At 41.4% G+C, this 24,570-nt stretch overlaps 1 protein-coding gene and 1 pseudogene across 2 annotated transcripts in view; both read right to left on the bottom strand.

The window, feature by feature from the left end:
- Positions 1-3,067: 3,067 nt before the first annotated feature.
- Positions 3,068-6,300, bottom strand: LOC310830652 (Krueppel-like factor 5 pseudogene; annotated as a pseudogene). Its single transcript has one exon. The product of its transcript is annotated as a Krueppel-like factor 5 pseudogene (transcript).
- Positions 6,301-7,390: 1,090 nt separating this feature from the next.
- The window catches only part of LOC310830460 (vomeronasal type-2 receptor 26-like), a gene marked incomplete at both ends in the record, with an annotated part of 30,379 nt that continues 13,199 nt past the window's right edge, over positions 7,391-24,570 (bottom strand). The window contains 4 exons of the mRNA XM_083710238.1: positions 7,391-8,292; positions 10,159-10,285; positions 12,765-12,977; positions 13,345-13,593. Of these exons, the coding sequence (XP_083566364.1) occupies positions 7,391-8,292; positions 10,159-10,285; positions 12,765-12,977; positions 13,345-13,593 (1,491 nt within the window). The remainder of the gene's footprint in view (positions 8,293-10,158; positions 10,286-12,764; positions 12,978-13,344; positions 13,594-24,570) is intronic.

Below are 24,570 nucleotides of genomic sequence, written 5' to 3' on the forward strand. Positions count from 1 at the left end.
ACTACATTGGCTTTGCTGCCAATTATGGTATCATGAAGTTTTGCTCCCATTTCTAGCATATCATTAATTTTACTGACAAAATTAAAACTGGGGACTTTTTCTAGGAAGGCAAAGCAGATACCATTCTTGGAAAACAGGGGAACTACAATATGTGCAAATCTTTCTCCGATGTCATTATTCATCACAATGCCTCCAATCCACGTCCATCTAAAATGCAGCAACAAAGAGAGAATCCCCATGTATTGTTGGCTTTCCTGAGGTGCCATCTGGTAGAAGGAAAGGCCTGGGGTCTTATCATTCATCACAGGAGCAGAACCATAAATGAGCTAAAGAAGTATTAACAACAGGGATAAAAGACAATAATAAGAATGCCATTTTCAAATTTGGGGGGGGGGACCCCAATCCACATTCAATTAATAGAATAACCCTCTAAGAAAGAGAAATTTGATTGTTCCTGTGACACAGAAAGGAATCTGATATTCAGGAAATGGGAGCCAGTCTATTGTCATCTAGTGAGTTCAATGCTTAATGGATAACTGCTGTTGACTCTAATGAAAAGAAATAGACTTGAACTCAAATACCTTTGCTAGGACACTCCATTAGAATGGAGTTAAACAATTCTTCATCTCATCCACCTCAAAAATGGCTGTTTTATCGATGGGGAAAGCTATATTCTAAGGTGTTTTATGAACTTGGAAGCAAGTACTCTCCCATCTGAAAGTCAGACAAATTTTGCACTAATCTGAAGACCCTGAAAGCCACTCACCTTTTCATGAGAAGGGAAGTCTGGTGACAGTGTGTGTGTAGGTCTGTCTGTATAAGCCCCTGTCCTACTCCACAGCCTATATTTTGATATCAAATGCAATTGGCTCAGAGAGCAAGAAGTGTGAGGCAGTGAAAAGGTTGGTTTCATGCCCATCTGCAACATGTTCAGGTTCATAATAAATATAGACTCCCCTCCTCCACTGTAGCCAAAGGGGTGAGCTGTTTTTATTTTTGGTTGAACTTTTACACATGTTCAGTTTGGCTCTCAGAGTGTGGACCTTGACATGCAGATAAAAAGTTAATCCTTATCTGATTAGCCACAACATTCAGCTGCAATGAATGTTCATGAAGAATGTCTTTCTCAGCCAGCACAAGACAGTCATTCATAAATAAATAAATAAATAAATAAATAAATAAATAAATAAATAAATAAAAGATATGTATGATTATTTCATTTGCACCCATTTCCGACTCCAATGAATGAAATGAAAGCAGAAAAAAAATAATGGATTCCAATACTCCACATATAACCTACCTGTGGAATCTTATAGATATCCAAAATGGTTGCAATGTAAAGGGATACTTCAGAGTCCAGTCCTCCAATGACTCCTGTCAGACTATTCTGGACACCACATCTGAAATTGGGGACAAACCTGTCTAGAGTGGATTGAAATAGCAGAGTGGCCTGATAGGTCCACTTTGCACTTAAATAGCTGTCATAGATGTGGAAACCCAAGGTGACATTGGGTAAGAGCTGTGAGTTTTCATTGATTTCCTTCACCGCATACTCCAAGGCCAAGATGTGTTGGTAGTTCTTAGGCATAATGCTAGAACAAGAGATGGATTCTGTATCAAAAGGGGTTCTCTTATGTTGGTAAAAAAGTGATGAATGGAAGAAAGAAGTGGAAGAAAATGTAAAGAAGAAGAAGAAGTAAGGTAGCTTTGAAAAGTGTGACTATGTAGAGTAAAGGGAGCTTCTTTTCTTCATTGTTCTCTTTACCATCATAACATTTTCTACAGCTCAAATGAATAACCCAGAGTTCTGCAAATCTAATACTTCATTATATTCTGATTATTCTGGTGGAAGGAAGGAAGAAAGAAAAGTCCTCACACAAGCTCTTCCGGTAATGCTGGAGGGGGTTCTTTAGTGAAGGTGAATGAGCTGGAGATGAAGCGAGCCTGAGAGACAATTCCACCAATGATAAGATCTCCTGGCTGATGGTACTTTTGAGGCGGAGGATGAGGACTAGGGACCCTGCATTGAACATTGCAAACTTTGCATACCATGTGAGGAAGAAATACCAGCTGCAAGACCACTAAAATCGACTTCATGAGTACAATGGAAATATTCCTTCTACACCCAGATTCTCTTATTTTGTTCTTCCACAGTAAAATTGGGTTTTCTGTGATGATAAGTGTCTGCTAGTTTGGTCTGCTGATAGGCCAGAACCCAGGAATATCAGAGTTCAAACTATAGAATAGAAACTATAGAATAAAAAGCAGAGGTGTGCAGAAGATAGGTCAGAATCTACTAATACATGGTATTATGAGTGCAGTTCTGGTTCTGAAAAGAAATTCCAGGGCTGAGCATGTGCTCAAAGGTATCCTTAGGATATGTTGTCTCCCTGCCGCTATCTGATACCTGGCTCCACTGGTGGTTCTAGGGCTTCTATAATAAAACAAAGGAGATTTTGCAAGCCTGATATTTGCCTGCTCCTGATGCCAAGTGTTCAAGTCCTTTCTCTGGTTCTAAATGGTAGTGGCTCTACTTATGACATTGTTCACCGTCTTAGCTATTAATTATGCTCATGATTCCTGAAACTGTCTAGGATTTTTGAGAAGCAGCGGCGTTATAATTAGAGTTCTTTTGATAATGAGAGAAGCGGGCTATTATGGTCAAAATTGGGTATTCCTGTGGGTTTTGAGATTTCAGCAGAATTAATTACCATCATTTTGGTCATTAAATAGGAAGTTAATCACCATCTGAAATCTGGGGAATTGCTGAAGAAATCTTGTTTTTCACAACTATAGCTTTCTCTCCTTTGAAGAGAGTAGGACTTGGAATGACAGAGAACAAGAAAATGATACCGGGAATGCCACACACAAACAGGTGGTGTGCATTTGATACCAGAACCTGAGCTGGGCCTGAACATATAGATCAAACAGGCTACAAACCACACCAACATCAGATTCCCACAGACCCCTTTCCATTCTCCAGACAGCTGATCAATGCAGCTTCTTTGAAAGGGCTACATGCACACTCAATACAGTTGAATTGGGGGCAAAAAAAATCCACACAGAATTAGATTGTACTGGTGTTGAACCAGCTTAGTGTTTTGATATTCTAAACCCACATTTTAAATCCTTCTTTTTAAAGCAATATTAAGTTTAGTTTATAGTAAGAGGTTTAACATTATGTATCAGATCCACCCTTGTTATTTAAGCTCCTGGCAGTTGCTTAACAGTTCATATTTTGCAAATATTTTGTACTTGTAAAACATTTTAGGGGAGGAAGCGTGATCTGTTTTGAATTCTCAGTGCATCACATCTGTGTGAACAATAACAAAAGCGATTGGAAGGCTAGCTCATTACGTGAAACCAAGGCGGCTAACTTTTTTTGAGAGGTATTTTAAAAAGATGGTTCAATTTTTAAATGTGCCATATTAAAACTGTCCGAAGTAAGATGGTTGCTACTTTTCCCAGCTGATTTCTAGAAAATCCTTTTGTAAGAAAACATTATAAGCTGATCTGCATATTTACAAAATCTTTGTCATAGCAAACATGCAACTTACAGAACATTTTGTTCTATGGCTATTTATGAATTTGTATATATATATATATATTTCATCTCCACAGAAAAAAAACTTTTTTATAAAATATAACAAGTAATAAAACATCCAGTAAAATTCTGACAGAAAATAAATGGTGGCTTGTCCTCTTAGATTCACTTAGCTGTAAATTAAATTAGTTTTCCTAAACACTGCTTACCAGAGCAAGAGTGTCTTGGTCAAGGCCCCAAAAACATAGATTCCAGAGCTTTTGAGACATAATACTTACATTTAGGGACACCTCGTCATGTTATATTTTTCAGATGTGAGCTGGGGCATTGCTATGCAACATACTGTAATCAGCTCCATACCAATTAACTGTCATTGCTTTTCTCCAAGGAATCCTGGGGAGCATAGTCTGATCTGCAACAGATTCCCCATCACAAAACAGTCCCCAAGAGTCCCCAGGAAAAAGGTTATGGGCATTAAATACCTGTGGTGCACATACATCCATAGACACTTGTTTGCATCCACAGACAAGAAGAGCTTGCCAGACTGCATTAGCTGTATTTGTACTTCACAGTAAGCCATAAATCACAGCTTATCCTGAATGAGCAGAGTCGTCGTGTGTGTTTGTTGACCACTCCTCAACTGGCGCATGTAGGAACAACACAAACCTTGCTTACTGTGCCACCTGAAGCTGAGACCATGGTTTGCAGGAACAAACCACGGTTCTGGGTTTGGAAAACACGCTAAGCCATGGTTTGCGGTTTGTTTCTTCTGCTCACGCAAGCGGAGTAGTGAAGCAGCAGTAGCTGGGAAGCAGACATGGCCACATTGCTTGTTCACGGCTTACTGTGATGTATGAACATAAGTCGCCATGTGGTAAAACAGGTAACAGCAAAACCCTGGCTTCCCGACACATGTGTTTAGCCAAAATCTGGGAAATGGCTCCCATGACTGCACAGAAACCACACGCTTGTACAACCTGTTCTGGCAAAATGTTTTTCCCTATGCATATATGAAACGGATTAATCCTATCTGCAAAATATATACCATGGTAGGGAGCCCTGAGATGACATCTGTGAGGGGCTGAAGTCAAATGCGTGAAGAGTAGGTCACGTGGCCGTAACACGGTGAAACCATCAGTATTGTGACACAGTGTCTTCCCTGTTTCCTCATAAATATACAAAATATACACTTCCAGTTTCTTTCACAATTTTTCCTCTTTTAAAAATGGAGAGCAGTTCATATGCAGTCAAAACACTTAAGCTAATTCTAACCGAACGTGTATATATACTTTAACCGAGTCACTAGGAAGTTGCATAGATACCAAGAGCCTCATGGAAAAGTCCAGCCTAGTTCTGATGTCTCTTCATGTGCAGAGCCAAGTGGTCAGACCGAGAAAAGCTGCGACTGCACACGGCACACTGGAAAGGTTTGGCCCCAGTGTGCTTTCTGTAGTGGCGGGTCAACTCGTCGGAGCGCGCAAATCTCCAGTCACACCCTTCCCATGTGCATTTGTATGGCTTCTCTCCAGTATGAGTTCGCAGGTGCGCTTTTAAGTGGGAAGACTTCGTATAGACTTTAGTGCAACCAGGATAATCACAGTAATGAATACGCCTCTTCTCCAAGTCTGGGTTACTCCTCCTGTTGTACCTGGGCGCTGGGATGGCTGGCAAATTCATGGGGATGTTTGCAGGCACACTGGGATTGTGGATTGCCATCTTGGAGGCAATCGTAGCAGCGTAAGACGGAGGAGGGGTCAAATTCTGCAGCATTTCCGCTTGCCGGTCTGGGCTGCCAGGCTCCGAGCTTGGGGGCGAAGGCGGGAAGTAAGTGGCTTGTTGCTGGAGAAACTGGTTTGGCATGGTGTACGTGCAAGGGGGCATCGCGTGAAACTGCTTCATGGTCGTCTGCGGCATAGCGGAGGACAGGGTGTTAAGGCCCGCCATGGCAGAGGACATGGAGACATTACTGAAGGAGTCCATCACCGCCGCTTGCGTAGTCGGGTTGGGCATGTCTAAATCGGGAGAGCTCAGGAGCTGATACAGCTGACCTTGTTGGGGCACAGAGACGTGGATATCTGGAGTGGGAAGCTCCTGCTTGATGAAGAGGTTGTTGACGTCGGGTGTCTGGTGGGGGCTGAAGATGCTTGTGAACTCGGGGAGCGCCTGGGTAGGGTTGGGGACGGGAGCAACAGTTTCACTCTGGTGGCTGAAGGCTGTCACGGGCTCCGTTTTGATGTGGGTGACCGGTGGCCTCTGCGATTTGTACAAGCCCGTTCTCAGCTGTGTGATATCAGGAAGGTAGATGTTCATGTTGACGCTGTAAGGCACCCCTTCACTGTTGGTGAAGAACTGGTCAACCACGGAGGCACTCTCTCGGCGGTACTTTTTCTGCTCAGGGAGAACCGGGGCAGGAGGGAGCTGAGGTGTCAGATATTTCTCCATTTCACATCGGGCCTGTGCCATCTCCTCGCTGGGGATCCTGGCTGCTGCGCCCGCTTGCTGCTGCTTGATCTCCTCGGGACCCTGCCCCGGGAACTGCGCGGCTTCCCGGCCGCCCAGCACGGGCTTGAGCTGCGCGAAGACGGGCTCCTCGGGCCCCAGGCGGGCGCTCATGCTCAGCACCCGCGTAGCCATGCGGAAGGCGCGCCTCGGCGCGAAAGCGGCAGGACGCACGGAATGGAGCCTCGCCTCGCTCACTCCCGCCCGACAGCAGCGCGCATGAGGCTCCCAAGCTCGCTCTACCTGGCTGAGGTCGCGCCGCCGGGCCAGCCAAGAAAGCTTGCCACATTTTTGTGACATTATTTTGGTTCTTCCCAAGGCAAGGCATTTCTCAAGTGTAGATTCCAGTAATAATAGACTGGTGTGGTAGCAGAGAAGTAATGATTATACTTGTTGATGCAGCTGAGCTTCTTGAGAATATGCCAAATAAAAGACGTTTGCTCAATATTTTTTTTTAATTTTGAAAAAATATTTTAAACCGCCCCCCCCATCCAACCCAGTGTTATTTTTTGTTTTTGCAACCTGAGCATGCCTCTGTTACAGGGGTAAAATCCTTTACCTATCATACTGTCTAATAGAATACAGTTAACAGAGCTATCTGTCCAGGGTTATATCTTTCATTTACGGTATATACAGAAAGCCCACAACTCATGCACATTAATTTGTGTTCATTCAACTTTATGTGCTTGGCATAGATAGCTAGATAGCTAAATAAATAAATAAATAAATAAATAAATAAATAAATAAATAAATAGATGATAGATGGATAGATGATAGATAGATGATAGATAGATAGATAGATAGATAGATAGATAGATAGATAGAGATAAGGAGTGGCAAGGAGGTAGGTGTCCAAGAAACAACATTGTCATTTTGACAATTTGAAATATTGGTTTCAGTGCAATCCCTGGAATGTAACCCGCATATAAGTTATGGGCTTACTGTACAGTGGTACCTCAGGTTAGAGACACTTCAGGTTACGTGATTTCGGGTTGCGCACTGCGCCAAACCCGGAACTACTGGAACGGGTTACTTCCGGGTTTTGGCACTCGCACATGCACAAATACACTAAATCGCACTTTGCGAATGTGCAGAAGTGTTGAATTGTGACCCACGTGTGTGCAGACGTGGCACTGCGGGTTGCAAACGCTGTGGGTTGCGAAGGTGCCTCCTGCACGGATCACGTTTGCAACCCGAGGTTCCACTGTATTTCAATGTAGCAGATTCAGTGGCACAGACTGTAGTGCTTTTCTGGTCAAGTTTGACTTTGAATTGGCCTTTATTCTGCAGCCAGGGCATTACATAGGGTAGCTGCTGAAAATACTATAGTATAAAGACACAAATTATTCATTCTTTTCTTCTTATTAGCTGTTCCTTGTTGTTCAGCTCAGGTCTCAAAATAATAATGTAGCATTTGGGGGAAAAGATGCAACCCAGCAAGCCAGCACTGGAGGCTAAAATGGAAAAGATCTCCACAGCAACCATATATTTTCCCTTGGTGCTCAGGTAGGTTGGAACAAAGGACAACCAAACACTGCAAAAAACCAACATGCTGAAAGTTATAAACTTGGCTTCGTTGAAACTGTCCGGCAACTTCCTGGCAAGGAATGCTACAATGAAACTGACAATGGCCAAGCAGCCCATGTAGCCAAGAACAGAGTAAAACAGAATCACAGACCCCTCATTACATTCTAGTATAATTTCTTTAGTCATTGAGTGCCTGTCAGCATCTGGGAATGGAGGAGAGGTTGCCAGCCATAAAGTACAAATGCCTATTTGAATAACAGAGCAGGAAAGAACAATGCTGTTAGCTAGCTTTTTCCCCACCCACTTCCTCATCCTGGATCCTGGCCTGGTGGCCATGAATGCAAGAACCACTGTGATGGTTTTTGCCAAGACACAAGAAATAGCCACAGAGAAGACACTTCCAAAAACTGTTTGTCGCAGGAGACATGTCACCATCTCAGGTCGGCCAATGAACTGTAAAGCACAAAGGAAGCAGAGCAAGAGGGAGATGAGGAGAATGTAGGTGAGGTCGCGGTTGTTGGCTTTGACGATGGGAGTGTCGTGGTGCTTCATAAATGTTCCTAGGTTCAGAATTGTGATCAAAGCAAAGGACAGAGAAAAACAAGATAAACTGACCCCTAATGGTTCTTCATAAGACAAGAAGGTTACAGTCTTGGGAACACAGAAATCCTGTTTTTTGTTTGGATAGTTCCCATCTGTGCATTTCTGGCAGTCGTTCATATCTGAAAAATGAAAAAGGTTTTGTCTTACTCCATTAATCTTGAAAGAACACGCCAAAATCATTCCTCCAGGACCAATAAAAACCATGTATTCAAATTACAGGATATATTTAATGCTGATACTCTGCAATGTAGCAGCATCTGGGTATTTAAATCTGGAGCCTTTAAAGTCATTTAAATAGATATAAGTCCAATTTTGGGTTTAGGCATGAGGATATAGTAAGCCAGCTGTGATAAGAGAGCCCTGCTAATGGTGAATGGAGTCCAATTATCATTAAACCTTCAACAAAAATTGACTGCATCAGTGTATTGGACACACAGCATGCTGGGTATAGCTGACCTCACAGTAGTTTTTTAAAAATAAAATATGTGCCATGAGCATACCTATGATTATTTATATAGTTGCTACAATATTAAACATGTATACAATATTGCAAATAATGATTGTACAACTGAGCAAGAATAATCTGTTGTGAATTACTGGTAAGAATGAGTATTCAGATCTTGCAAGCATAACACACACTGCCTGAGCAGCCTACGCACATGTAGGTGGACAAAACAGTTGCATAAAGCATATTGTTGCTGCAATTTTCTGTCATTGCATCAGTTGCAAAGATGACACCCTTCTCTTTTCTCAGTGTCAGCGGTGCTAGGTGCTACTACTTCTGAGGGTGCCTTACTTGATGTCCCAGGGAAAGTAACTTTGTTTTTAACTCAACCCAGTGCTTGATTTAGAGATCACAGAGGAGTTTTATTTAATCTGCATTATGGAGTGAACCTGTGCATTCTATCCCTCCCAGAGCCATGTGCAGAAATGGATTATTTTTCATCTATGCAAATGGATGTGCACATGGGCAAGAGGTGGCCCAAAGATGGTCTTCTTTATTAACACTTTACAGTAGGGACCAGAGGAGAAATGACCACTGGGGGGAGTGTAGAGAGAAGAAAGACCATGGTGCATCTGTAGCAACAGAACCGGACTCCTTCATCTGCCCCACCTGCAGTAAAACATGTCTCTCCTGTATCTGTTTCTACAGCAACAGCAGGCACTGCAGCTCTTCAATGGTTTGATCTCAGCCCTGAAGGCACACTCTTTCATTGTCTCCTGAGACAGATGAATGCCATCAACAACAGTTGCTGCTTGGAGCACCAAGAAAAACCCATGCTCCATGGGTTGCTCTATGTCAGGGGTCAGCAACCTTTTTCAGCCGTGCCCTGGTCCACCATCCCTCAGACCATGTGGTGGGCTGGACTATATTTTTCTGGGGAGAAATGAGCAAATTCCTATGCCCCAGAAATAACCCAGAGATGCATTTTAAATAAAAGCACACATTCTACTCATGTAAAAACACCAGGCAGGCCCCACAAATAACCCAGAGATGCATTTTAAATAGAAGGACACATTCTACTCTTGTAAAAACACACTGATTCCCGGACCATACGTGGGCCAGATTGAGAAGGCAATTGGACTGCATCTGGCCCATGGGCCTTAGGTTGCCTACCCCTGCTCTGTGTCATAATAGGCATAGTATATGCACATATTTCATTTCAAACTGAATTGACCCCCCCCCCCCAGTTCACACCATCATTGGCTGTTCAAGCGCCACTAGAATCGGAAACCGCCCACCCTGGCTACTGTTTGATAAAGTATGTGGACATGTATGTGGAAACCATCTCCTCTTATATGACCATATCACCTTTAATTCTGTTATCATAAAGAATGATGCCCACCATATATAGTAAACATATGTCCCAGAGTGCAGAAGAGTAATAACGTCACACCACTTTTTTTAAAAAAGCAGTTCTGTATACCTATTCCTCTGGATTATATTTGGTCTACTTGGTAAACCAGGAGAATATATTTTTTACCCTTCTGCTCTGAAATCTTCCCTTCTGGACATGGGATGCAATCATAGCAGCAGAATGGCTCCCCCTCCTTCACCTTCTTGCTGGTCCCAGGGTGGCAACTCTCGGTACATATGGAAAGAGGCTGCGTCTAATCCAAATATGAAAGAGAACAATGTTCAGAATGAAGAGCTTGGAATCCTTAAATTTCCAGGAATTTTCCATATGCTTCCAAAGTGACAAGACTATTTAGTAATGTATGAATGGGCTCAAAGCTACCACCATTTTCTTTTTCTACAAACAATTAATATGGTACAGTGTTATTCTTTTATTTATACCTACACAGACAACATATTGTAAAAACTGAACAGGTTTCTCTAAATTTGGTCGCAATTTTGCTTCCTACACAGTAGTATGATTTCACTATTGTTGCCATGTTTTTAAAAAGAGTAATTCAGAGCTGGAATATCATTTTGGTTCCATTTCTTTTTACAAGATGACAGTGATTTTGTTCACTGCCATTTCCCTCAAAATTGACTCTTGTTTTAATGCATATTTTGGGCACAGTATTTTCAACAAAAACAACATCTTATTGAAAATATTTGTAACATGGTGGCAACAATCCTATTTTTCTTTATTAAATCTCCAAATTTTGAACTCCCTTGCCCCCTAATTAATGAAATGTGATACCCGATTTCTCCTAAGAAATCTATTAGTTTTATTACAGAAGCCAGAGGGGAGATACCTGGACTTAATTCATTTTTATACTTATCCTATATTTTTAATTATTGTAGCCGTGTCACATTCTGCTTCAGAGTTTCTTCCCTCTATTTACCCCTTAGCAAATATTTCCAATGTAATAAAAACAATAAATCAATCTACTACAAGGGAATAGGAGAGGAGAATGCAGAAAACAGAGGTGAAACAACAGAATATATATAGGGTGGGAATGACCACTCCCCGCCAAAACGGGGGGCGCCCTTTGCGCCCTAGATCTGGAGCGGCTCCAACAGCATAGGCTTGGCTTTGCCTTCCCTCAGGTGGGATACCTGGAGGTCTCCGCCTACCTCAGTCAGTTGTCCAATCTCACCTGGGGGAAGCATTGCCAAGGAGACCAGGCCAGGCAGTGGAGGGATTACCTGCCCACACAATAGAGGGAGGATCTTACCTGGGAATCCTCACTTGGCTCCAGAGCTTCTCCCACCCTACCCACCCTCAGTTAATGTCTTATTTTGCAGGTTAACTTTTCTTCACAGGTTTTGCAGGTTAACTTTTCTTCACAGGTATGCGAGTGCTGCTACGTTAAGGACGCTGTTGAAGGGCTGGAAAGGAATTTCCCTGCATTGGCAGGTTTCGCCTTTCCCGTAGCAAAATGTCACAACTTTGGCGGTATCAGGCCTTGGGCGGAATCCTTTAGTCCATCTTTGCGGCGGCGATACCAGGGTTCCCCGTTAAAGGGGTTTCTGAAGGGAGGCTTTGACCGTACGCCAAAAGGTCGTCATTGCTCTCCCCTGCGGCGGCGGTGCAACGGGGGCGGCTATCTCTGCTTGAACATATGTTCTCCAGAGCCGGCCCATCCCCCCCACACTGATAACCCTGATGCTCCCTCGGTCCCCGGCTGAGGACTGGGGAGGGAGAACGCCCAATGCCTGAGCCAAGGTCTACCCACATTTGAAATTTAATAAAGTTGTGGCCAATTTAATCCAATAGCACGTTGTCTTGAGACGTTATTCCACATGACGGGGGGGGGGGGGACAGGACTGCGTGGGATCTGGGGACTCCGCCTGTCCACGCAAAATGGCATATTGAACATCATTCCAGGCATATTGAACATCATTATAATTGCCAGTTTTCACAGTTATTATTGGAATGAGTCCTTCAAGAGGACCTGATTAGTTTCTTTTAAATTACTTCTAGAGGGTAAATATGGACTATTATTTCATTTTCTGCTTCTCTCAGCGAGTGTAGATGGAGCAGCAGGTAGCACCCCTTCCCACAAGGAAATATTCAACCTGGACCCACTGGATCAACTCTCCCTCACTTGATTTCACCAGCCATGATGGGAAGGGTTTGAGAGGGCATGTAAAAAAAAAGGTAAAGGACCCCTGAGTGTTCAGTCCAGTCACGCACAACTCTGGGGTAGCGTCACTCATCTTGCTTTACTGGCCGAGGGAGCCGGCATTTGTCTGCAGACTGTTTTTGGGTCATGTGGCCAGCATGACTAAGCTGCTTCTGGCGAACCAGAGCAGTGCACGGAAATGCAGTTTACCTTCCCACCGGATTGGGACCTATTTATCTACTTGCACTTTGACGTGCTTTCAAACTGCTAGGTTGGCAGGAGCAGGGACCGAGCAATGGGAGCTCACCCCATCGCAGGGATTCGAACCGCTGACTTTTCAATCGGCAAGCCCAAGGCTCAGTGGTTTAGACCACGGCACCACCCGTGTCCCCTTGAGAGGGCATGTAGTCAGACACATTTCTGCAAGCACCCTGTTCACATAATTAGGCCATATAAGCTGCAGATTGTGCTTTGGGCTGAACACTGCCCAAAGAAATTAAATGTACAGATTAGAAGTGAATGTTCACTCAACATTTGAATACTTCCTTGTCTGCTAAAAATTGTACCATACCTGGTTAAACCAGTTGTGCCACGTTATGCCATCATCTCTGATAGTGAATGCTTGGTCGGCAATGCTTCCAACTTTCACAAGATGAAAGGACTGGTTTGAGTGCAGAATCCAGTTGACAATATCCAATCCAGCTACTACCTCTCCATTCTCATTGAAGAATACTTTGTCCCCCACACTGTTGTTAAATGAAACACCTCTGAGAACGCGATGGAGCTAAATTGAAAGAGAAAAGGTAAGACTTTAGAAAGGACTGCATTGGGGTCTTTCAGATTAAGGTTCAATGGCAGCAGCAAAACAACTTTGTATATTTGTGTGGGAAAAGGGTTATGGAAGACATGCTCATTCTTGATGACAAAGAGATTGCATGAAGGACTTGTACATGAATCTGCAAAAATTAGTACAATGTACATATAGTAAATTAACAAACCACAAACATTAAAACAGAATAGCAGATTGACATAGGGACTATTATATGCTGTCAATGTGGAAGGAAGAAGAAAATGTTAGCACAGTAAGAATTGGGAGAGAAAAACATCCAATATACAGTGTGATGCCAAATGAAGGATTTTGAATCCAGTACCTGCCAGAGCTGTTGGTTTTGAAGCTTTGGTCCTCTTTCATCCACCATTCCTCTCCGTTTGGGTACAGATGAGGACATATCTTGTAAAGCATGGGCCACAGCATAGACAGCATTGTAGATGCTGTAACTGTGACCAGTCATGGTTAATTCAAAATAGGTTCCCGGAAGGCTCTCCATCTTCTCCTGCCCTGTACAAATATCTCCATTTATATTGTCCACAACAGTATTTGGAAACTCACATCCAAATGCCTGTTTCCAGAATGCTGTAATAAAACCATCTTCTGTTCTGCTAAATGGGATTCTGCTGGCAACAAATTGGGGGAAACTAGGTATATTACTGGAGTGAATTTTGAAGGACAGAGCTCCATGGAATAAATCTGTCTCCCAGTTTCTTTGATAGGCCAGTGAAGTGAATTCCACTTGTGCTGTTGTTATCCATACTGTACCCTTTGGTTTATTTCTCATGTGTTCGAGCCCTGATATATATGGAAGCCATCTGAACATTGTCATGGAATAAGATTCTCCATAGGCCACCACAATGTTGGCTTTGCTGCTCATCACTTTATCATGTATTTTTGCCCCCTGATTTATCATGTCATTAGTTTCAGAGACAAAACTATAACCAGGGATTCTTTCTACGAAGGCAAAACACACACCATTCTTGGAAAACAGAGGAACTACAATTTGCACAAATTTTTCACCATTGTCATTATCCATAACAACTAGCCCAATCCAAGTCCATCTAAAATGCAGCAACAAAGAGAGAATCCCCATGTACTGTTGGCCTTCCTGAGGTGCCATCTGGTAGAAGGAAAGGCCTGGGGTCTTATCATTCATCACTGGAGCAGAACCATATATGAGCTAAAAAGATATTAATAATGGGGGAGAATGACAATAATAAACATGCCACTTGCAAGTATTCAATTCAATTAATAGTTATAACTATCCTCCAAGATAAGTGAATGTCGTTGTTTGCATGGTGGAGATAGGAATTTAATATTTAGGAAGCAGGAGGCAGCCTATGGTCATCTAGTGCAGTGTTTCCCAACCTTGGGCCTCCAGCTGTTTTTGAACTACAATTCCCATCATCCCTGACCACTGGTCTTGCTAGCTAGGGATGATGGGAGTTGTAGGCCAAAAACATCTGGAGGCCCAAGTTTGGGAAACACTGATCTAGTGAATTCAATGTTGGACAGAGATCTGCATTAGATTCCAGTGATAGAATAGATGTTGGAGAAAAGTAGAGACCCGAATGAAAGGGTTATCCAGGAAGGGGACTGGGGAAGGTGTTAGAGTTCACAAGTACATTTTACATGGGATGGGTATTGATAGTGGAGGATAAGAAAACCTCCTCACTGCCACACATGATTATCTGAAGCATGTCTTAAAACCACATTTGCCTTGCTGGAAATGTTGCTCTTTGGGGGAAACTCAGGTGCCACAATTTTCTCTTCTGCACTTTGAGAAAAATAGGGAGGAGAAGGTGAACTGCAGAAATTTAAAAGCACATTTCCTATGGCCATTGAGATCTGGGATAAAATAGCCTCCTCACCTGCACACGTAATTCTGGGAACCTCTGGTTTTGGGGGAACTGTAGGGGAAGGGCCATAGCGGTTGCTGCTGATAATAATAATAATAATAAAAAGTTATTATTTATACCTTGCCCATCTGGCTGGGTTTCCCCAGCCACTCTGGGCAGCTCCCAGTGGAATATTAAACAGAATAAAACTTCAAACACCAAAAACTTCCCTATACAGGGCTGCCTTCAGATGTCTTCTACCCTGGCGATCAATGGGGTGACAGATGTTGCAGCCAGATCACCCTCACATCCTCCTTCAGATGTCTTCTAAAAGACAGGTACAATAGTTGTTTATTTCCTTGACATCTGGTGGGAGGGCATTCCACAGGGCGGGTGCCACCACCAAGGAGGCCCTCTGCCTGGTTCCCTGTAACCTCCCTTCTTTCAGTGAGGGAACCACCAGAAGGCCCTTAGTTTCGGGGGTGAACACTGGGGGTGGAGGCGCTCCTTTAGGTGTACAGGGCCGAGACTGTTTAGGGCTTTAAAGGTCAGCACCAACACTTTGAATTGTGCTCAGAAACATACTAGGAGCCAATGTAGGTCTTTCAGGACCCGTGTTATGTGGTCTCGGTGGTCACCAGTCTTGCTGCCGCATTTTGGATTAGTTGCAGTTTCTGAGTCACCTTTAAAGGTAGCCCCACGCAGAGCGCATTGCAGTAGTCGAAGCAGGTGAGAACTAGAGCATGCACCATGCTGGCGAGACTCTCTGCAGGCAGGTAGGGTCACAGCCTGCATATCAGATGGAGCCCTGGACACAGAATTGACCTGTGCCTCCATGGACAGCTGTGAGTCCAAAATGACTCACAGGCTGCACACCTGGTCCTTCAGGGGCACAGTTACCCCATTCAGGACCAGGGAGGCCTCCATACCCACCTTCCTCCTGTCCCCCCCAAACAGTACTTCTGTCTTGTCAGCATTCAACCTCAATCTGTTAGCTGCACCTCAAAAGAGGGAAAGGGAAAATTATAGTTTATTAACACAGTCCTATCCATGTCTAATCAGAACTGAGCCCCATGAGATAAGTAGGATTTGATAAAGGTAAAGGTAAAGGACCCCTGGATGATTAAGTCCAGTCCATTTGATAAAGAAAAAAAACAGACTCCCCTCTCTTATTTTATAGCCAAGCAGGTAGGCACTTTGTTTGTTAAACATACACAGGTTCAGTTTGGCTCTCAGAGTGTGGACCTAAGTATGTAGATAAAAAGTTCATTGGTATCAGATATTCTGAGTTTCAGCAGGAACCAAGCTATATATGAAATGAATGTTCATGAAGAATATTTTTCATAGCCAGCACAGGACGGTCATAAATAAATATCTATATTAAAGCAGAAAGAAAAAATGAAGTAGATAGAATCCTATACCCCACTAAAAACATACCTGTGGAATCTTATAGATATCCAAGATTGTTGCAATGTAAAGGGAGATTTCAGAATCCAGTCCCCCAATGACTGCTGTCAGGCTATTCTGGACACCACACCTGTAATTGGGGACAAACCTGTCTGGATTTGATGTAAGTACCAAAGTAGCATGATAGGTCCACTTTGCACATAAATAGCTGTCATAGATGTGGAAACCCAAGGTGACATTGGGTAAGAGCTGTGAGTTTTCATTGATTTCCTTCACTGCATACTCCAAGGCAAGAATGTGTTGGTAGTTCTTAGGCACAATGCTAGAATGAGAGATGAATTCTGGATCAGAAGGGTTTCCCTTATGTAGTTAAAGAAAGAAACGACTGGAATAAAGGAGTGGATGTGGAAGGACAAAGAAAATCAATAAGGAAGAAGTAGGGTAGCTTTGAAAAGTGTGACCATTCTTTTAACATGTGGAGTAAAGAGAGCTTCTTTTCTTCAGTGTTTTCTTTATCATCTTAACATTTTCTACACCCCAAAGGAACAACACAGTGTTCTGCAGCTCCAATAATTTCTTATACAGTGGTACCTTGGGTTACAGACTTTTCAGGTTACAGACTCCGCTAACACAGAAATAGTACCTCAGGTTAAGAACTTTGCTTCAGGATGAGAACAGCAATCGCGTGGCAGCAGCAGGCCCCATTAGCTAAAGTGGTACCTCAGGTTAAGAACAGTTTCAGGTTAAGAACGGACCTCCAGAACGAATTAAGTTCTTAACCCGAGGTACCACTGTATTCTGATTATCCTGGTGGAATAAAGCAATATATATATTTTTTTAAATCCTTACACAAGCTCTTCTGTTGAAGCTGGAGGGGGTTCTTCTTTGAAGATGAATGAGTTGGAAACCAAGCGAGCCTGAGAAGCAATGCCACCAAGGATAAGGCTTCCGGACTTATGATACTTTTGAGGTGGCGGGTGGGGATTACGGTCCCTGCATTGAACACTGTGAATGTCACATACCACATGAGGAAGAAGTACCAGCAGCAAGAACACTGCAACTGTCATCACAAAAGTGAGCGGAAATCTTGACTCTACTGTTCCCCCCTATTTTCTTTAGCAACACTTTTCTTTAGCAAATAAGTACTGTCATTAGACTCTCCATAATTACGTCTATCTGACTTGAATGGTAGATTCAAGATTTGAAAATTGCAAGAACTTAGTCTGATAGATCTGATTCTTATTTTATATAATGCAGAATCATCACCTGTTCCCAGCCCCCCTCCCTAGCTCCAAATGGCTACTGGCTCTGGGGTTTTGAGAAGCTTCAGAATTAAATACAGCTATGTTGATAATCAAGGTAATTATTGCCAAAGCTAGAATTGCCCTGTGGAATCACTAAAGAAAATGTGTTTGTTACATATTCTGAAGAGAGGTTTTTTTCTTTTACTGAGATAGAAAACAAGGGGCAGTAAGTTTTGGAATGACTAAGAAAAGAAGTTCAGAAATAGAGTATGAGTGTGGATCTGTTACAAAGGCTATGCATGTTTCCTTTTCTTTATGGAGCTATTACCACAGGAAGCCATTTTAGGAAGATTGCTCCAGAACTGAAGCAACTGAAAGAGAATTGGTTTTAGTACTGAGAGTGAAGCACAAAACAAGATTTTGTGTTAACAGTTTGAAAGAAAGAACTTTAAAAGGACAACACACCAATATTTTATTGCTTTATCACGGCACTATATATTTAAGAGAGGTTATTGCTTTATTTCCCCTTCATGGATCTCTGCCTTGCCATGGCGAAGTGTCTTGAATAACTGAGAGAAGCTATGAGCTATGCCGTGCAGGGCCACCCAAGATGGACAGGTCATAGTGGAGAGTTTTGACCAAACGTGATCCACCTGGAGCAGGAATGTATGTATGTATGTATGTATGTATGTATGTATGTGAGTTACATGCCATTTGCCTCTGCAGCAGTTCTTTCAGAGCCTCTAAATAAAGAGCCTAGATTGAATATCCATTTGGCCAGAGATTTCGGTTATAATATTCAGTTTGAGGATTGGAAAAGACTGTGGAAAGAGAATTTAAAATTTACTGTTTGTACGGTACTTAAAGAAAATGTTATGAAAATGTTTTACAGATGGTATATTACACAGGTAAAATTAGCAAAGATGTATAAGATGTGTAATAAGTGTTGGAAATGTAAAGAAAAAGAAGGTACGTTTCATCATATGTGGTGGGAGTGTAAGAAAGTGAAGGGCTTCTGGGAGATGATCTATAATGAAATGAAAAAGATGTTAAAATATACATTTGTAAAGAAACCAGAGACCTTTCTTTTAGGAATTACAGGGAATGAAATAAGAAGAAAAGACTGTAAACTTTTTCAATATGCAGTCACAGCAGCAAGAATTCTACTGGCCCAGAAATGGAAACAAGAGGAAATACCGACAATAGAAGAATGGAGACTGAAGCTGACTGACTATTCAGAACTGGACAGACTAACCAGAAAAATTAGATATCTTCGAGACCAAAAGTTCATTGAGGACTGGGGGAAATTTGTTGAATATCTGAAAAGAATATGTGATGTGCAAACAACACTGGCGGGATTTCAAGAAGCACTGTGAAAGTTGAGATATATTGCTAAAAAGAAACAGGAGTGGGAGGGAAGTTTAATGGCAATATAAACAGAGGAATGCGTAATTGAGAGGTAAATATGGATGATTGCCAGAGAAGCTGAAGGAAGTCCAAAAAGAACCAAATTTGTGGAATTTTGATGAAATTGTATATTTGTGTTGGAAAATTAATAAAAATTACTTATTAAAAAATAGATTGAATATCCATTTTACACTGTCAAATGTGGTCAAAATCCAAGGTGATACTTATTTTCCATAAAAGCCTTTAGCCCCATGGAACACCAAGGAGGTGGATTTGTGCCCACAGTGAAATTGCTGGTGAAAGTTCCCATTGGTTGGAATTTTCAAGCTGAGAAAAATAGCCATAATGATATTATTCTCCTTTGGACTGAAACACCACACCCACCCACTTTTGGATACTAGACATTATCCCAGGACAGGTATTTCCAATGTATGACTCATTTGATTTCATTACAATTAAAAATTCAGAATAAATTGACACTTACCTTGACACTTAACCTGAACACCACAAGAAAACTGATAATGTCCAAGAAGCCAATGTAGCTAAGAACAGAGTAAAATAGAGTCAAAGACCCCTCATTACATTCAAAGACCATTTCTTCAGTCATTCGATGCCTGTCAGCATCTGGGAATGGGGGAGAGGTTGCCAGCCAAACAGTACAAATGCCTGCTTGAATAACAGAGCAGCAAAAGAACAATGGAGTTAGCTAGTCTTTTCCCCACCCAGTTTCTCATCCTGAATCCTGGTGGCCATGAATGCAAAAACCACTGTAATGGGTTTCCCCCCAGTACACAAGAAACAGCCACAAAGAATACAATTCATATCTATATCTATAATTTTATTAAAGTTTTTCACAATACAGAAGATAACAGCTACAAAAATAACAAGCAAAACAAGTAGAATACAGAGTCCTCTCAGCCCCCACCAGCTAAAGAGGGTAGCACTCACTCCCAGGAATCATCCTTTCCCCTCCCAGCCTCTCACTGTGGAGGACCCACCCAAGGTTCTCCATCAACCATCCATCATTCCCATAACTACTTAATCCCTGAACTTTAACAAAGATCCTAAACATAGGACTTCAAAATATAAATGAAATGGAAAGAAAAAGAAAGAAAGAAGAAAGAAAGAAAAGAAGAAGGAGAAAGGAAAGAATGAGAGAATAAGAAGATAAAGAAAAGGAAAAAGGAAAAAGGGAAAGAAACACAAAAGATAGATAAAAAGAGCTTCTAATTTTCCATCTTCTGGTTACGTTAAAAAAGGATTATTTGAAACATTCAGTCCATGTTAACATTCGTCTTCACCACTTTCTGTTAGACAATATTTCTTTGAAGTCAAAGTGTCTCAGAATAATTTATTTATCTTCCCCATGAAAAGTCCAAGAGGGATTCCCAATTTGTTATTATTATTGGTAATTAACTTTACCTCCATTAATCCCCATCACTATTCCAATGCATTGAGTAATAATAAATTCTTCCATCAATATCCATATTAAAATTTCTCCACTGTGATCACATATTGGATTAATATTCCATATTTCCCCTCATTATATATCCTTTAATTCATGCCCAGTTCTGTATGATCAGATTCTGTTTCCTGATGTTTCCATTTTCTGCTGTGTTTATGGTAGTATTCTGATCACCTCCTTTAGGTCCTTACATTTTTTCTTTTCTTTCCAATCTTTCCAATCTCTTTCCAGAGGCAAAGTTCCCAAGAAGGCGGTTGCTGTCCAGATCAGTGGGCTCATCCACACTTCTGTCTGCCCTGCTTCTTTATCCCGGGAAAGCCTGAGGAAACAGTGGGTTTTCTGCAGGAAAGCTGTGGGGTATTTTGGAGACCTGTAGATAAGACTAACATAAGACAACTGCCAATAAATTATTATTATTATTGTTTACAAATAGTCAATTTCATATGCATGCATGTGCTTGCTTGCACACGAGTACACACACATAGACTTATTGATTATAAGCTATATCAAATACATATTTCTTCATTTTTTAATTCTTATTAGTTGTTTCCTGTTATTTAGCTCAGGTCTAAACAAAATAATATAACATTTGGGGGTAAAGATGCAACTCAGCAATCCAGCACCAGAGGCTAAGATAGAGAAGATCTCCACAGCAACCATATATTTCCCCTTGGCACTCAGGTAGGATGGAATAAAAGATAACCAAACACTGCAAAAGATCAACATGCTGAAAGTAATGAACTTGGCTTCATTGAAGCTGTCAGGTAACTTTCTGGCAAGAAAAGCCACAATGAAACTCACAATTGCCAGGAAGCCCATGTAGCCAAGAACACAGTAAAACATAGTCACAGACCCCTCATTACATTCTAGTATAATAAGTTCAGTCACCGAGTGCATGTCAGCGTCTGGGAATGGGGGAGATGTTGCCAGCCACACAATACATATGCCTATTTGAAGAAGGGAGCATGAAAAAACAATGGAACTGGTCAGTCTTTTCCCCACCCACTTCCTCATTCTGGATCCTGGTTTGGTGGTTATGAAAGCCAGAACCACAGTGATGGTTTTTGCCAGCACACTGGAAAGAGCAACTGAGAAGATGATTCCAAAAGCAGTTTGCCGAAGGAGACAAGTCACATTCTTAGGTTGGCCAATGAACAATAATGCACAAAAGAAGCAGAACAGAAGGTTGATGAGGAGAATGTAGGTGAGGAATCGGTTGTTGGCTTTGACAATGGGTGTGTTGTGGTTCTTCAGAAATGTTAGCAATACCAGTGCTGTGATCAAAGCAAAGAAAAGAGCCAGGAAGGCTAAACTGATGCCCAAAGGTTCTGCATAAGACAAGAAGTTTATGTCCTTGGGAATACACACATCCTGGTTCTCACTAGGATAGTTTTCATCTGAGCATTTATTGCAGTCATTCATATCTGGAAAAAAAGGATGTGACTTGATTATCTGAGCTAATATACTTGTAATCAATTTCAACAGCATGCTGTGACTGCTCTCCTTGCACAGATCCTTTGAAATAAGATTATACAGTCAATGTGGTGTGTAGGGGTGAGTATGACGGCTTAAGTTTTACATGGATCTAAAGTAGCATCTGACTGGGGTGAGGAATGCAACAATGGAAATGATGTCATAAGCTATCTGGGATCAAAAACATATGCTAAATGTGGTAGTAATGTTATTCTCTAGGAAACTGTACTAGCTATTTCAATAATCATTCAGTAACTAACAAATTAAAAAATTAGAAGTTGGAGCTGCATAATTTGATGTGCATATTCCTCTGGATTACAGCCATTTTGCATTATAATTTAGTTGCATTTGTGTTTGATCCAGACTAATTTAAATAGGCTTACATGTATTTGAGAGCAATTTGTCAGACACGACTTAATTTCAATACCATTTATTCCTTTTCTCTTATTTTGGAAAGTTTTATTGAGAATTTTCACAACACATTACAATAAAAAACTAACTAAACAAAACTAAAAACATAAAAAGAGGAAAAGAAATATAGAAATTCCTCTCTCAGAGGTATATCTTAACTCTTATCCCACACAGAAATCCTTGTATGGAGGTCATTTCCATTTCCATGTGACAGTCTGCGTCCTTCAATTTGATTATTTCTTGATCCAGTCCTGCCGACTTTTTATCAATTTGATCTGGCCCCTCTGTTTATTCCCTGTTTCCATTTTCTATGTTGTATTTCTGTGGTTCATCATCTGGCTCATTTTCTTTATTTTCTTCATCTTCATCAAATATTATTTGATCATTTTTAATTGTTCAGCCATCAACTGCTGAACAATATCAACAGTTATTGGTTGATTCAAAAGCACCTTTACCATACTGGATATTTTCAATAATCTGGTTATTATTAGCCTTTCAGTCCTACTTAATGCATCCTCCATAGGATCATAGTCCTGAGCTTCCTCAGCAGTGACTGTTATCTCAAAGCAAATTATTTTTCCTCACAGTTTACAATAATCACTCCTCTTACCATATATTTCAAAGGAAACTAAGTACAATTAACTCTTACCCTCTTTGTTTGATATCTTCCCCTCTGGACATGGGATGCAATTGTAGCAGCAAAATGGCTCCCCCTCCTTCACTTTCTTGCTAGATCCAGGTTGACAACTCACAGTACATACAGAATGAGGCTGAGTCTAATACATAAAGAGCAGAATAATGATAATGAGAACAATTATTAATTCAGGAAGCCTTCTGGTAGTAGGTCATTTTCTATGGGGAGAGGGAGAATTACCTGGTATGATGTACCAGACATTGATAAAGCAACTTTAATTGGCCATTAGGAGAAAGTGCTGATAATATCACTAATGTTTTCATTTCAACTAGACAAAGCATTGACACACAGTGAACACTTATAGGAACTGCTTTTGGGGACTGATATTGAGGTGTTTGGGCAGTATTCTATATGATCAAGGTCACAAACTACAGTACAAGAAAGCGACCACAATATAATTGTGCACATATAACCCTGAAACACCTAAGACTGCAATTCCTCAAGGACTGCCTCTCTCCATATGAAACTGTGATTGGCCAACCTTTTTGTATCAATATAAACACATTGATAGACATTAACCTTCCTTCAATGAAAAACCAGCTTTTCATAGGTGTGTGTGATTGTCAAATTAAAGAAGTTTTAGAGGTCAAGACAGATGATCAGTGCTCATTTAGAATTATAATTCTTCAAAATAGCTCACACAAGGGCCCTACCTGGTTAAACCAGCTGTGCCACATTATGGCATCTTCATCAATGATAAATGCTTTGTCTGGAGGAGCCTGTGAATCTATCCTTCCAACCCTCACTCTAGTAAGGGAGTGGTTGGATGACATAATCCAGTTGATAACGTCCAAGCCAAATACTACCTCGCCATTTTCACTGAAGGAGACCTCATCCCCTGCAGTGTTGTTAAAGGAGACACTTCTCAGAAAGTAGTGGAGCTAGACAGAAAGAAGATGAAAGGAGGCATTCATAGAAGACTGCACTTTGATCTTTCATACAATGATTAAATGTAGGGATGGTATACCTGTTGCTCTGAAGGGATATTGACACAAAGGAAAACATTAAGGCATCATCTAATAATGAGCAAAGTCCCAAACTAATGGTGGGTGTTGAGAGAGGGCTTGTCCTCACTTCCGCTTATTCCATGCCTCTGATTCAGCAGTAAACCATGTGTTTACCTGGGGGAAAGGAGTGAGGCAAACAGAAGCGTGGACAAACTCTGAATCAGATGTAGGGTGGACTCAGAGCCAAAAGCCAAGACAACAATTTTTTTCTTTCTCTTTTTGCTAGCCTGGAGTGGTGTTACTTGCTGATTCCTTTTATAAGGAAACCAAGCACTTTTTATGTCATTAGGATTTTTTTTTAAAAAAATATCTTTGTTTTACTGCCTGAAGATGGAGACTTGCTTACTGTAACTTCTGAAATTCTGAGTAAAATATTCACTTACTGTATTTGGAAAGCTAAGTGTCTGTAATTTATTCTGGTCTAAGTATTTTTGTGGGGAACATTTGTTTAAAGGTGGATGAGGGGAGATGTAAATCTAACCAAGTCTAATGTGCTTGGAACAATTGGCATTTTGCTAACTCTGCTACGAGGCAGTAAGAATCTCTCTTCCAAACCTCTCTCTTCAACAGGTGTCACAAATGTCCAGAATTTGGAAGTA

This window comes from Podarcis gaigeae (assembly GCF_964106915.1).
Source record: "Podarcis gaigeae genome assembly, chromosome: 13".
In the NCBI taxonomy this organism is placed as follows: Eukaryota; Metazoa; Chordata; class Lepidosauria; order Squamata; family Lacertidae; genus Podarcis; species Podarcis gaigeae.